Genomic DNA, 15,466 nt, shown 5'->3' with positions numbered 1-15,466 from the left:
CCTCCACTTGTTCCGTGCTGCTCTCACTGAGTGCCGGGGAAATTTTGCAGGTGTGTCAGGAGTGGTTCCCCCCCCCACCCCCTTTCTTTTCCTTCTCCTCCTCCATCCCTCTCCCTCCTCTCTCATACTCTGTTTTGTCCAAGTGGCGAGGACCTGTCGAGAACACTAAAGGGACGGAATCCCTGGGTGTGCAGCCGAGGAAACACGAGTTGTAGACGGGGACGGAGGAGGAGCAGGAGGCCATGCTGCTCCGGTAGGAGAGGAGCTCAGAAGATGACAGACAGTGGAGAAGAAAGAGAGTAGAAAGAAGGGAGAGAACTGAATCTGGAGACGGAGGAAGGAGAGGGACACAGATTCTCGATGAGCGGCAAAAAAAAAAAAGCAAAAAAAGACGCTGAGAGACGAGAAAGGTTAAAAAAAAAAGGCTACGGAGGTGAAACTGAGGACAGGAGAGACGGGCGACGTAATTTCACATTTCACACATTGACACTTCCTTTAGCACGACAGGCCACAGGAGTGAACTGCAACAAAAACATAATCACATTATGTTTGTGACTGTGCTAAAAAGCCAGTTTCGAGATAGTTAGACTAATTCAATTTAGCTGTTTTGGTGTCATAGATAATCTGGTAAATAAAATCCAAAAACTGAAAATGTGGGTTCCTCTCCTACGTAGCCTGATGAACCTCGTGCATGTTCAGCAAAGGAAACCGGAGGTGAGTCGCCAAAACAATCCTAGTCCTCTTTGCAGCCTCCACAGGGCCGCTGACACCGCAGTGAGATTAAATGATCACTGCCACAGGTTAGTTCAGATTATCGGCTCTTGGTGATGTCACCTTGCAAAAGTGGTGGTGCAGACAACAAGGACATCGGAGCAACAAAAAGCAGTGCATTCAATTGCTCTCAATCTACACGTGTCAGGACAGGACGAGAAAGTGAGCCCAGGAGCCCGACTTCAAGCAAATTTCCAAATGAAAGAATACTTATTAACAAAATGATCAACGAGGAACAAAAACAAAACTACGATGAGAAAAAGTTCAAGCTAAAAATCACTTTGAAGAGGAAAAACGCAAACAATTATTCTACAAAACTCAAAATCCCGCCAAGGAGGAAACACTATCAAAAAGGTACAAAGTAGCAACAAAACTTCACTGACAAACAAGGCAAAAATACAAGAGACGATTTACGTGACAGAGCGAAGGAAGTGCTGGCTCTCCAGCGACAAAGTGGCACAGGACAACGGGAGACGTGGGCTACCTACTGTAAACACAAGTGGGGAAGAGGTGAACACAAATCAAAGGCGGGGGCCGGGGGGGGACTAATCGGACATGGCGGGAAACACACAAGGGGAAGGGCATCTTAACTGACACAAGGAAACAGGGTTTCAAAATAAAACAGGAAGTCATGAGACAAGACAAAAAAAAACAAACAAACCCTAAACTAAACGCACATAGTTTGATACCTGGACTTGTGACACAACAACATGATAAGTATTTTGTTGTCTTAGTCCTGTTGCAATCTAAAGGTGGCAACTTTTAAAAAAAGAGCGTGTTCTCCGATCAAATCCTGAGTTCAACACAGGAAGTTGACGCTGCAGCTCTGAGCAGTGACGACGTGGTTTAAAGATCAAGTGTGTAAAATGTGGCTCAATTTATGAGATTCATATTGGCAAAAGCTTAACATACTGCCCATAAATACAAATAAAAATGTATACTTGCAGTTCAATAAAAGTAATTTGGTTTTCCGACCCTTGAAATTGTTCTTATATGAGAATATATTTGATCAATTGTCTTGCACCGTAGTTCACTGGCAAGCTTGGGAGACAGGGGTTTAGGGAGTCCCTAAGGGGACAAAGGTGAAAGACGCTGCACTCTAAAATGTACAAAGTTGATGTCGCAGTTTCTTCTTAAAAATCTCCAAATATTACACACTTAGCTCTTAAATACGAAGCAGCAAAGGTCTGAACTGAACAGGGCTGTGTTTGCGCCGTTTCCCCGTCTGAGCAGCGTGCAGATTATTCTTGGCCTTTATCGTCCTGTTTAGCCGAGGAGATAAAACACGGTGCTAAAACACGGCCCGCTGACACTCTGGCTGACAAGCCTTTGTACCGCCGCCTCGTTTGAGCTTCCCCTTATATCTTTATGATGAGCGTCGCCTCTAATAATAATAAAAAACAAAACAAAAACCCACGATAGGCAGCCAGTGCCGTTACCTTTAACAGGGACAGGGGATGGGGGTTGATGAGGAAGACACTAATATGGCAGCGGCTGGGGGAGAGGTGGAGTAATTGATTAGGAGAAATACCAAAATCGATCAGGGGAAGCGGGCGATGTAACGAGACAGAGACAGATGTGCGGGTCAGCACGGCGGAGCGGGAGACAGATGGGAGGCGAGGTGGGGGCGAGGGGAGAGGGGAGAGGACAGAAGCTATACAAGCTACACACACGGAAAAACATTTATACGTACCAGGTGGCGGCGCACAGATCTATTTTACGCCAAAGTCCATTGACGATTGCAATTAGCGAGTGATAAACATTATTGCGCCTCCTCACAGACGCGCTACGTGCAACGACCGCCTCATTAACGTTGGCAACACAGCGACGCTGCGCGTGCTGCTACGCTGGCAAACAGGCCGCTAAGATGTAGCGTTCACCCTTGAGGGCAGGGGCGGGCAATTGTTTTTTGCAACGGGCCACGTGACAGACCTGAATCGTGTCGGAGGGCCACGGAAGTTTTGTTGACAGGGTGGGGTGGGGTGGGGGGAAATCGCGGAAGTATCTCCGCGTCTCTCTCTCTCTCTCTCTCTCTCTCTTTCTCTCTCTCTCTCTCTCTCACTCCGTGCGATCGAGCCTCACTACCTTCCCGATCGACGGGTAGATCGCGTTATTTATGACTGGCCTCACGCGGGCCGGACAGAGACACGCAGCGGGCCGTACTTTGCCCAGGTCTGCTTTAAGCTGTGAGGAAGCATATATGGTCATTTCCATAAATGTGCTATTATTATTAGGGATGGACTGATACCGATACCAGTACCGGGTATTGGTACCGATAGGCCAGGGTTGAGTACTCTACTCGTACTCGTGAAATACGAGCGATACCACGATAACACGGATACCAGTCGCATATGTATCTATATAACAATTTGATTGAATTTGTGTTAGTGCAGCAGTGAGACTTGACAGTCACCCATGTTGTCGAAAAAAAATCAAGTATGTTGTTCAACTGACAACATCTGCGGAGAAATAAAACAAAGAAATCAAATCAATTCTACGATGTGTAATGGCCTTATTAAGTCCTTGCAGTTCTGAAAAGCAAGTACTGTCACTCTACTCGTTCTGTCAAAGGGTGGTATTGGTGCAGCCCTGGTTACTATTATTGTTATCACTGACATCATAAGTAGTAGCGGCGGTAGATAAGAGAACTGACTTTTCCAAAACGACCAGTACAACTTGCGGGAGCGATAACTATGATGATAACAAAGAAACATGGACTGTTTTCAAGCTGCTGGTTACATGAGGAGTTTTCAAGTGTTTTGGTTCAGTGCAGTGACCTCGCTGAGGTGGTTTTTAAACTTCCTCAAGTATGCTATTTTTTTTTTTTTTTTGGGGACAAATTAAAGGGAAAGAGTGAAGAATGTGCTTAGCCTAAAACTGAAACACTGCTAAAGACAAACCGTTGGCTTACATCCCCTTTAACTCCCTATGATTTATGTATTCAAGTATTTCAAGTGCCCTGTAATGTTATGACGTTAGAACTAAAAATAATAAAAACATTTGCAGAAAACAAATACCAAGTGCCTCTTTCAACACAAATATGGAAATACAACAATAGAGGTTTTATTGGAAGACACTCGAGTGGCCACAAATACGGAACCTGTCACACTGTGCGACGTGTTGTCGGCGTCCGACTCATCGGGGTGAATGTTAACCTGTTTTTGTTGTTGCTTGCCTCTTACCTGTGAGCCTTTCTTGCTTCCTGGGAGGTTAATGATGAGCGTTTTTCCTCTGATACCGCAGACGGGTCTGTAACACACACACACACACACACACACACATACACGCGAGTTGCTCAGTGATATTAGCATACATTGGTTACATCCACCTTTTCCTTAAACGTTTTAGACACTTCTTTTTTTAAAACAGCGCTTCTCAACTGGTGGGTCGTGGAGCTCATTTGATTGGGTCGTGGCTTTGTGGGCAGTTCCAAGGGGTTTTAAAATATATATACATGTTAATAGAGACCATGTTGGCCATTTGTTTTGCTTGACACACGATTAAATTCAATTCAGTTCACTAGAAATGATAGAAAGTGGGACAGTGTTTTTATTTTTGTGGAATAAATGTGGGTCTTGACTTCATCATAAGGAAAGAAATGTGGGTCCTGAGAGTCCGCCAGTTGAGAACCACTGTTTTAAAGCCCACTGACCCTCACCACAGTGCATGAAGGGCAGCCGGGCCAGCAACAAGGCTCGACGATACATTAACCGACAAACCAAATGCTATTAAACAACGTTTTAAAAAAAGCGCCTCATCATTTGCCGAGGAGCGAAAATCTTGATGGAAAACGAGGCGACGAGGTTAAGTAGCAGATTGACGATGCAACGATTAATAATAATAAAGTCGCTCTTTTTTCTCGCGTCGCGTGAGGCTGAACGGCGCCCGGACCTGGAGAGCATGCCCAGCGGCGTGACGTTGAGGGATCCCATCAGCATGGCGAGAGACATCCCCGGAGCTTCGCGCTCTATCACCTCCTTAGTGGCCTGTGGAGAAGAGAGACGGGGAGGAGGGTCGTTAGGAGGATCATAGTCTAATGAAGCGTGTGTCCGTCTCGAGTATTTACGGCGGTGATTTATGCAAATGCGGCGCGCTTAATGCCGGCAGATTAGCGTCTGCATTTTTTTGCGGCTAAAAATAGTGAGAAAGGCTCCGGTAATGAGGCAGGTGTTGACATTTTTCTCCCCCCTGCACGACACCGTAAGAAAACCACATTACAAAGTTAAATGACCAAATGCGGACATGAGGGTTTTTTTTTTTTTTTTCTTATTGGATAGCAGACAAAGAGTGCTGGAGGAGTTTGGAGAGAAAGTCTAATTTGATCATTTAATATTTAAATGTATATTTATATCGATGAAACTGACCGTGTAGCCAGTCGGAGCGGAAAAAATAAATATATATATTTTTTCTCTCCCTTTGGTATCAGAAGATCCTTCCTACCGAGAGCCATCACCTTGTACAACTCTCACAGCATTCTGGACTTTTTAACTGGACTCAATGGGAAATAATGCACAAATGGGTTATAAAGCCTGGCTTATCTCTGCCCCTGGTGCTTGTTGTGCATAGACGGATTGGATTTTTTTATATTTTATTGTATATCTTGACTGTATAGTTTAACTACTCTTAACTGTAAACTGTAACTACTGTATAGTTTATTTTTATTCTTCTATTTTCACTTTTTGTATGGTTTTGCTTTTTTTTTTGACCTGCTGCAACAGTGTAGTTTCCCAATTTGGGATCAATAAAGTTCAATCTAATCCAATCCGCAGCTGTGGGTTTCCACAAGCGGTCACGGCACCCCATCTTGGCGACACGCACTCAGCGGCCACTGCATCAGGCAGTGGTGACCTAGCATAGCGGACCCCGGCGCGCTGCTTCAAGGTTAATTTGCGGGCTGCGACGATGTGGCTCCTATCTGCGTTCCCGCTGCCTTCACTTCCTGCCGGTCGGCCCGCTCTGACCTCTGACCCCTGACCTCAACGGAACATTTTCCCAACCCTGCAGAGCCACCTGGATCCTCTTTCCTCTTCCTATTAGCTCTGACGCTGGCTTTGACCTTCAGCCAGTGATCCTCGCCACGTCAACACCTGCACAGTTGGCTGATCACCTCTCGTGGTAGCTAATAAAGCGGCCGGTGATTGTATGCCTGTGTAACAGCCAATATAACATCCATGGCCCTGCGCTTCCATACAGCACATATCTCGACACGCATACAGCGTGGAAGATAGTGCCTCCGACTCCAGCTGTGTGTGTGTGTGTGTGTGTGTGTGTGTTGGGTGCCCTTGAACGGAGTGACACTTCAAACGCACTATTAGCAAGGGAACGAGGAGAGGGAAGACTTCAAAGACAAGAGGAGCCGCTGATGAGCATCGTGGGCTCGCACCCAGGAGACGTCGATGGGAGGAGACGGAGGGAAGGGAGGAGAGGTGAGGAGGAGGAGGGTGGTGGGAGGAGGGAGGAGGGGAAGGAGCGCCGCGGAGAGCGAAGGCGGATGCGGGGCTCGCGATGCGTCGGGTGGAGCGGAGGCAGGCGTGTTTATTCGATTTGACAGGAAGTGCATTTGAAATGTGTCATCAGGAGTTAAAAAAAAAAAGAACGAGAGGAATCAATGCATCAGGTTTTTCAATGTTATCTTCACGTTATTTAGGAGGAAGAAAAATAAGCAGGGGGGGGAAACTTTATATGCGGAAATGCCTGCAAGCAGCATCTGCTGCGTCAAACCAGCTTTTGATTCGGCAGCAGCGGTGAATTCCTTATATTCTGCTGCGTGTTCCTTGAGAAACCGAATTAAATTAGTTGCGTCAAAGGAAGCTCCGTCGCTCTGCCACCACGTGAAAGCATTAGCGTGCAGACTTTGCATTTCGCGGCGGGTCTGTATCCGCCCTCCAACTCGTAGAATGGCCGCATGGCCGACATACAGTCTTGTTTACAAATGCGGAGACGTGCGGCCGGACGGAAACCCTTCGCCTCAATACGTCACGTATGCTAGATCGGGACAACCCTAAACGGATATATTATTTAGTTTCCATGTTCTCCCTGTGTGTTCGTGGGTTCTCTCCGGGTTCTCCGGCTTCCTCCCACAGTCCAAAAACATGCACGTGAGGTGAATTGGGAACTCTAAATTGACCGTAGGTGCGCATGTCTCTGTTTGATGACGTGACAACTTGTCCAGGGTGTCACCCTGCCTTCGTCCTATGACAGCTGGGAGAGGCTCCATCAGACCCCCGTGGCCCTGAGTGCTGCAACCAGCGGCTATTGAAAATAGACGGACGGATGGACATTGTTTAGTCAATCATTTTTTGATCACGGAATAAATACAGGTGAAATTTTGCATCCTCGCCAATTTGCTAGTATTTACATTACATCCTGTATGTACTGGTCTCTTCGAAATCAAATGAAGTCATTAAAAGTGCAAGTGCGTCACACACCGCAGACATAGAAGCCTCATGAAAACATTTACGGTTCTCGTCATTCGCGTGCACCACATGCGACTCCCGTGCCGACAATTTCACAGCCACAACTTTTCTTTAGGAGCTCCAGCTGAAGCGGTGAAGCTTCACGGCACTTCCAAGAACAGCACTTAAACGCCGGCTCGTTTGGCCGAAACGTGGCTTTGAATTTTTTTCAAACACGGGAGGAGCTTCACTCACGACGTCGGACCGGTTGGCGGCCACCGTGCAGGACTGTACCTGTGAATCGGTTTTGGAGTCACTTGTGATTAATTATGCAATAACTGACCTGAACGCAGGCGCAATCAATCACAGATTGATTAAAAGAAAACCAGCCCTGACGGGCGGGTCGGAGGCAAAGTGATATTTTCTGCATGTACAAAACGGGGAGCCTCGCAATCTGTTACTGGTGTCCCGCCTTTCGTCTGGGATGGAAAACACACACGCAGGTTGTGTGCACAGCCTTAAAACACACACACACACACACACACACACACACGCACACGCAGGCAGGCAGGCAGGCAGGCAGGCAGACAGAGAGATATCCTTGTCTGCGGCACACTGGGCTGAATCAGATAGCGGGCATTATCACCGACTACAGTGTCTACGTGTCTTCCCTCTTCCAGGAAGGCTGCTGTCCACCGTGATTGATGAGGGCCGCTGATACTGCTGAGAACCACAGCTCATCCCCCTGCTAAATTGCTTTCGCGCGGGTGTGTGTGTGTGTGTGTGTGTGTGTGTGTGTGTGTGCGCGCAGTGGTCAGCCCAGAGCAAGTAGCGGAGGCAAAGCGGCGGTGTAAAACTCAAAACGGGCCTTATCTCCGGGAGGCGTAGTCAACGATAGCGGCGAGGTGTTGATGAGTTCATCGAGGACGGCCCGAGAGCAAAGTGGGGTGTCCTCGAGACGGACGCGCAAAAAAAGGCGAGTGCGGCCGCAGAGGGGAGGATTAGCGAGGTGTAAACGCTCGCCGCGAATCTGTCGTCGCCGTGGATGTGAATTAAAAAACGGTTTTGAAAGGTCAGATGTGTTGTTTCACTTCAACACAACGTAGTCACAATTTATTGCTACATTATAAAATCCCAGTAGGTATATTGTGCGTCTCTGAGCCCCTCGTCTTCCATCAGTGGGAGACGCGCCAGCATGTGCCGCAAATTATCGCAGAGCGGCTCACTTGAGCAATCCAATCCCCCCCCCGCCCCCCCGAAAAAAGAAGAAGAAAAAAAAGGTCAATAAAGATCTAAATTCTGCCTCTTTATTTCCCACGCGACTCTGGGGCTAATTACACTGTATGTTAATCAGTGCCGGAGCGCGCACGTGTGTGATCAGCACAACAACAACAAAAAAAAAAAAACGACAAAAAAACAAACGAAAAAAACGAAAGAAAAAACAAATTTATTACAGGATGAGCTTCTCCCGAGTAAAGCAGCAGCAAGGGAGATCTTTTTCAAACTTGTGCGAACAATAAAACTTGACTTTGGAGATTGTTTGCTGCCAAAAGTATGTTAAGACACAGATACTGTAGATAGATAGATGGATAGATGGATAGATGGATAGATAGATAGATAGATAGATGGATAGATAGATAGATAGATAGATAGATAGATAGATAGATAGATGCTCTTGGGGGCATTTGCTCTTCAAAACTCACCTCTGGTGTGACGTCTCTTGGGGCGAAGCCGGTGCCTCCCGTGGTTAAAATGAGGTTGAGCTCCTTCTCATCGCACCAGTCCACTAGGGTCTCCTGTCGGTTCACATGAGGCACAGGTTCACAAGAGGCCGTGCGGCTCAACCGGTCACCGTTGTTGGAAAAGAGAGAGAGGGGGACGCGACAAACGGGGTGACGTTACCTTGATCTCGTCTATCTCGTCGGGCACTATCTTGTAGGCCGAGATCATCCCCCCCAACCTGCGGAGAGAGCAGTTGTTCACTCGTAAGTCACTTTTACGGCACCGGCAGAACCTCAGACGGGTGGATGGATTGGGTGGCTATCGCGGTCTCACCTCCGCCTCCGTGAAACAAACTAGCAAGCGCGGCGGCCCTGATGTGGATCAAACAGATCTACGTTCGGGAATCCCCCCCCCCACCTGGGACCCGTGCGGGAAAGGGAGGGCGAAGAGATAAATGAAGACGTGCGTGAGAAAGAGCGGGACGATAGAGACGGAGAGGTGATGCGGCGAGAGAAAAGGGGAGAGGATGCCCTTGAACGTCCCCTTCTGAGAGGAGTTTTTTTTTTTTTTTCTTTTTTTTTTCCCCCCAGCACGGGGAAGCTCCGGCAAAACGGCGAGCCACGGTGACCTCCGGTGGCCGCAGCGGGTACGACACCCCGCAGAAGACCCAACCCGAGGCTCAAGGTGAAGACTGCGCAGACACCCCTTACATAACCCCTTCTTCTCTCTCTCTCTCTCTCTCTCTCTCTCTCTCTCTCTCTCTCTCTCTCTCCCTCTTTTTAAGCAGTGCTATTTTTGGGACACTAATGCATCATGTTCCTCCGCCCCACCCCTCCCCCTCCCCACCACCCCCACCCTCACCCTCACCCTCTGCGTCAGACGCTAAAATGCCATGATACCCCTCTCACTCAGACACATCCGCTCGAGAGTTATCGCAAACCTCCGCCGGTGAAACTATCACGAGAAAAGTCTCAGAAGTCTGCAGATGCATGTGCGCTGTATGTGTGTGTGTGTGTGTGTGTGTGTGTGTGTGTGTGTGTGTGTGTGTGTGTGTATGTATATATTTATATGTATTTATATGCGCACACAAAGATCTGCAACAAACCTGAAGACGCAGCTTAGCAACACAGCTCGAGATGTGCAGCGGAGCAGGCATACAACGGCACACACACACACACACACACACACACACACACACACACGCGCGCGCACGCACGCACGCACTGGCACACGTGCGTGCGCGCAAACCGCTGCAGCAAAAAGCACGCAGAAGAGGCAAAAGAGCGTGAAAGTCGGAGGGAAGCTGTCTGAGTCTGACAAAAGAGGCAGAAAAGTCGGGGATAATCACTTAAGAAGCACTTTTTTTTTTGTCACGAAACATTGCACATGCCGGGGCCACTCGGGGCATCCTAACCTGCGTAGCCGTACACACGCAAAAATAAATCAATAATAATAATAATAATAATAAAACATCCGAACACGCGCACGTACGCGCACACCCCCCTGCTGACATTCCCGCGATGGCATGAGTGATTTAACTTCTCCTGATGCGTTCGGACGGGGCGGTGAGATTCACTATCCGTGCGTGTGCGTGCGCGCGCGTACGAGTGTGTGCTGTTGTGTTCGAGCATGTGCGTTCTTCCAGTTACGTGTGTGTGTGTGTGTGTGTGTGTGTGTGCGCGCGTGCGGGTGTGCGCGCGCGCGCGCGCGTGTCTGTGTTACACCTCGGGAGAGTAAAGGAGCTGTCAGGACAAATCACCTCTCTGCCTCTCCTGGGGTTTTTATGCCTCTCTGTTTCAGCCCAAATGAAAATATGCTCAACACAAATAACCAGGGTTCCTTCCCCACCGTTTCCTAGGCAACCCCTCCCGCCCGAAGCCTCGAGTTGGTGAGTTGTTCATTGTGTGTGTGTGGGTGTGTGTGTGTGTGTGAGAGAGAGAGGGAGAGACTTTTGTACGAGCCGGTGAATGTTTGTGTGTTCTTTTTTCTTTTCCTTTTTTTTTTCTCTCCCTTTTATAACTACAGGGGATGCCATTTCTGTGCCAAGGCAGCAATATGTTGTTGACTGGACGCTTTTGAATATCCAATATGCCGTGTTCATTCATGCGTGCGCTGCCGCGCGCGCGTTTGCGTGCCACTGCTGCTGCTGCTGCTCGCGCGCGCGCGCGCGCTCACTCGCTGGCTCGCTGACGCAGAGGGGCTCCCGCTTGATGGGACTCGCAGCTTGACGTTTTGTCACGATCGGCAGGACAAAATGCGTTTGGCATCGCGGGACAAGCGAGCCCAGACCTTGCAGAGAGTTCGACGGGAAACAGGCGGGAGGCTCTCAGTTCATCTCGTGACGCCGGCGTTCCTCCAGGTATCAAAACGTGTCGAAAGGAAGAGCAAAAACAAACAGCTGCTGTTTGCGTCGTAAGTTACTCCAAAGACACAGCCTCGGTTGCCCAAATTAGAAAGAACGCATTTCTGTTTCTTCGTGATCGGCGTTTTTAACTCACACAAAATGTTCACGTTCATATCACAAACTTTTGCCGTGATCCAGATTCTGTTTGAACGTAACGTAACTTAACTTTCCGACTTAACTTCTATTTGCCCTTTACCCCACGAGGGACCTCCAGTGACTTCCAGGGCACGGACCTGCAGGGCTCTCAGCTCCAGGTCATGAGGTACGAGAGGGCACTACAGCGGAAAAAGTGACTTGGTCCATAGACGGCCACATGCTGCTTGACTTGCCTCTCAAGAGTCCCCCCCCCGGGGCACAAATAAAGTGCTTCTTTACAGAGTTTGAGTTCTTAAAGAACGGTACAGGGTCACGCACGCGTGCTAATGCTAACGTAGCTTGCTGTGACAAATAAAGCTCTTATTCAAACTCTCAGGACAGGAATAAAGGCTTTTGGCGTGAGGTGTGGACAAACTCTCACAGGAAAATTATATATATATATAAAAAAAAAAAAAAAAGACAAGAAGAGAAAGCACAGGGAGAGGGTAAAGAGGCACGGGGGGAGGCGGAGGTGTGGTCGTGGTGGTGGTGAGGCAGGGTTCGGGGAGGTGGGGCGGGGGGGCACGGCGCCGGTTTATTTTGGCCTGAAAGCCTGGACGCCTCGGCCAAATCCTTGTATGAATAAAAGACGAGTGCAAGAGAGGAAGAGGAAGGATAAAAAGAATAGACCAGAGAGAGAGAGAGAGAGAGAGAGAGAGAGAGAGAGAGAGAGAGATGGGCGCCGAGTGGAAGGAGTGAGTAAATGGAGTGACAGGCTGCGAGGGGCCACACTTAACAGGAGGGGGAGGTGGGGGAGAATAAAAAAGAAGAAGGGTGCGTGCACCCTCGCGCACGTGCGGGCCAGCTGCAAATCTCGGCAGCGGTGGGACACTTCCAAGATAAGACCCATCTGCCGGGGTGATTTCATTAATAATACAAGCTCTTTTGTACAAGGCACTCAATCTCCCACCTCTCCCATTCTACGCCCAACCCCCGTCCTCCCTGACGGGAGGGGGGGGGGGACTCGGCCATCTCCGGTAGCAGCACGGAGCCGAGTCAATTACAGCCAAGCTGGCGCTCCGTCCGTCCGTCCGCATGTCGGGTGGGGGAAAGCTGTCACAGGGGTGGTGGTGGTGGTGGTGGTGGGGGGGTGGGGGGGGGTGACCTCTCGGCATGCTAGCTGTTAGCTGGGGTTCGAAGGATGGGAGGAAGAAAGGAGGGAGGATGAGGATGAGGATGAGGATGAGGACGGGCCCACCTCTTCAACCCCCCCCCCCGCTGCGCTGAGAGCTCTGAGTGCTCCGTGGAGGAGCTCGCACTCTCGCCGTTCCACTCACAGCTCGCGAAGCAACAACAACGACGACAAGGCAGGCGCGCACATCCACAGAAACACTCCAGCACGTTTTACTTATTTACGGACGGAAACTACCGACGGCTGAGACGCGTCTTTGTTTTTCGACGGCCTCCCCCCGATTCAGTTTCTTCTGTCTAAAACCCACCTCAGATGCGCTACTGTATGTATCAAAAACCGACATTTTTAATTGTTTGTGGGTTGTTGTTTTTTTTTCTTCCCCAAACACGAGTGTTGACATCTGTGAGCAATCCAAGCAACGTAATGTTCGTCTTACATTGTGAGCTTTTCTCTCGCTGTCAGCTGCAGGTAGCTTAACGAGGCTGGACAGTGTCGCGTTGCGGCAAGATGCTCCTTGGTTCGATTCCCAGTTTGTTTTTGTGGGGATTGCATTGCATTGCAACTGATTTCTTGTGTCCAGTTGGTGTGACCAATCAGGAATCTCCTTCTAAACCATTTCAGACAGTCTGCGTCGAATCACCACGTCAAATTAATGCTGATCTGTTTTTTTTTTTTTTTTTTTTTTACCATTTCACAAATCTTTATCTGTAGTTGCCGTCTACAGCTGCAACAGGGTCTACATTGAATGACATGGTCAGCTGTCGCCTTGCTGTGAAATTGGTTCCACTGTCACCCCTGGCCCGATTGACTTCTGGCTATTCTTGGCTGTGGCAATTTGTAAGAAAAAAAAACATTGACAAGGGTGGTTACGGTACAAGCTGCTGGAGGGCAGCGGGCTGAGAGTTGGCTAAACAGCCTCAGAGGGAGGTTCCTAAGCACACACACACACACACACACACACACACACACACACACACACACACACACACACGCACATGCATGCAAAAAAATTTATGATTTTGCACCAGAAGCACTGACTCATACTGAGGACGCCAAAACTACTCGTGCATGTTCTTCTGTTGTTGGTTAATTTAAAGGGCCAGTGTGTTAAATTTGGCTTGATTTATGATTTTTATATTGGTAAAAGCTTAACATACTGCCCATTAAAAGTGTACACTTGCTGTCAGACGGGCTTCTATTAAAATACCTTTCACATGAATTCGATGTCCCTCAGTTTTTTCCCTCCTCTTTTAATTTTGTACAGTACAGTTGTGTTTGATGTGAGGCCTCCAGCAAGACCTATTCAAGAAGAACCATCACAAGGACATTTTTTCTTTTTTCTTTCTTTTTCTTTTTTTTTTTTTTTTTTACATAATTTTCCTTCCAAAATACCCCCCCCCCAAAAAAATGTCATCAGACGTTCATGTTCCCTGGCAGAAGAGGCCGAACGACTGGTGTAAGCACTGCCAGGTATGACCGTGGTTATCGTGTTGGTGCCACAATGATACGGTAAAAACGTATAACTGTGCATAGGTGATCAAATAACATGTTGAACATCATGCAAAAAAAAAAATAAAAAAAAATTAGGTCAGCACTTTCTCAACTGTCCTGGCTTTGTCCACCGCTTGTATGTATTTCCCCCTCTAGATGCACCTCTGAACATGTCCAGTGGAAAGACTGATGGACAGCGCCTGTGTGTGTGTAAGCGGGTGCGACTGCGATTAGCGTTCATGTACTTCCTCCTCCTCCTCCCCCCGACTCGCTCGCTTCCTGCCTCTGTCTGTGTGTGTCCGTCACACCTGCGTTGGCACGTTGAGGCCGCGGCGTCCCGAGCGGTCAGCCTGACGGAGCCACCGGCTCCACCGTGTGGTCCAACACGTCCTAGAGGAGCTCAGGCCACAGTGAGTCAGTGGACGTTAGTGGTGCGAGCAATTTCTTTTTTAGGCTTAAAATATTTAGCATGGGCTCTAAATACCAAGAAAGACTTTGCTTAAAGTCGTAGCCAAGGAGGCTTCCAACTCATAAGAACTTGTAGGACAAGTAAAATCAAGTCCTCTTGAGCTCACCTGCTTCCAATAAACCAGTGCATGATCCATCACTCAGTTCTCAACGTGTCACCACACCTTCTTTAAAAACGCAACTCAACTTTTCATGATTAAAACGCAAGATTATTTTACGCAGGTTTAAGTTTAGCAAAGGTTTTTGCTCAACCACTGTTGTAACACTCACATCACATAACGAGCCCTCAGGTGAGGATACGTGTTGTACCTTGAAAAACAAGGGACCAATTACTTACATTTTTACTTCTCATCACAATTCCCTGAAGGTCTCATTTTGAATTTCATTGGGTTTATTTTATTTATTCAAACAGATTAAAAGAAGGGCAAAAAAAGAAGAATAAAATCTGTAAAAATGCTGTGGCAAAAAAAACCCAAACAAATTTGACAAGAAAATTCTCGGACAACATAAGTAGCTGTTCCATGTTTGAAAGGGTTTAGGATGAAGTCAATAAAAATTTGTCTAGTCTGACCCAATTTTAAACCTGCTTTTTGAATGATTATTTAGTCGTTAAATCTCACAAAGTGAAAGTCGTAACAAAAAAGTAATGATGTGCAGAGTCACAGTTGCCCACAAAAGGGCTGCATGGCATAAAAACCTGTAAAAGGTGACCTCATTTAAGCACTTTTGCTGTGACAAGTGGGTGAAAAAAAAAGGGAAAATGAAAAATACGAGGAGAAAAAGCAGAGGTGGCGCTGTGGTTATCACCATCACCTCACAGCAAAGAGGTTGGGGGTTTAACTCCCCGGACTGGGGGGCCTTTCTGTGTGGAGTGTGCACGTTCTCCCTGTGGGGGTTCTCTCCAGGTTCTCCAGCCTCCTCCCACAGTCCAAAGACATGCGCGAGTGC

General features: G+C 48.1%; 1 protein-coding gene across 3 annotated transcripts in view; it reads right to left on the bottom strand.

Annotated features, from left to right (window-relative positions):
* The window catches only part of gphnb (gephyrin b), a 101,285-nt gene that overhangs the window by 46,394 nt on the left and 39,425 nt on the right, over positions 1-15,466 (bottom strand). For all 3 annotated transcript variants that reach the window (XM_076037709.1, XM_076037710.1, XM_076037711.1), the window contains exons 3-6: positions 9,069-9,126; positions 8,870-8,962; positions 4,663-4,757; positions 3,954-4,020 (exon numbers count right to left, since the gene is read on the bottom strand). In XM_076037709.1, the coding sequence (XP_075893824.1) occupies positions 3,954-4,020; positions 4,663-4,757; positions 8,870-8,962; positions 9,069-9,126 (313 nt within the window). The remainder of the gene's footprint in view (positions 1-3,953; positions 4,021-4,662; positions 4,758-8,869; positions 8,963-9,068; positions 9,127-15,466) is intronic.

This window comes from Nelusetta ayraudi, unplaced genomic scaffold (genome assembly GCF_046127955.1).
Source record: "Nelusetta ayraudi isolate G7.1 ecotype Tasmania unplaced genomic scaffold, CSIRO-AGI_Nayr_v1 ptg000052l, whole genome shotgun sequence".
In the NCBI taxonomy this organism is placed as follows: Eukaryota; Metazoa; Chordata; class Actinopteri; order Tetraodontiformes; family Monacanthidae; genus Nelusetta; species Nelusetta ayraudi.
Note: the sequence above shows the minus strand (reverse complement) of the source record. Positions and strands in the feature narration are given on the sequence as shown.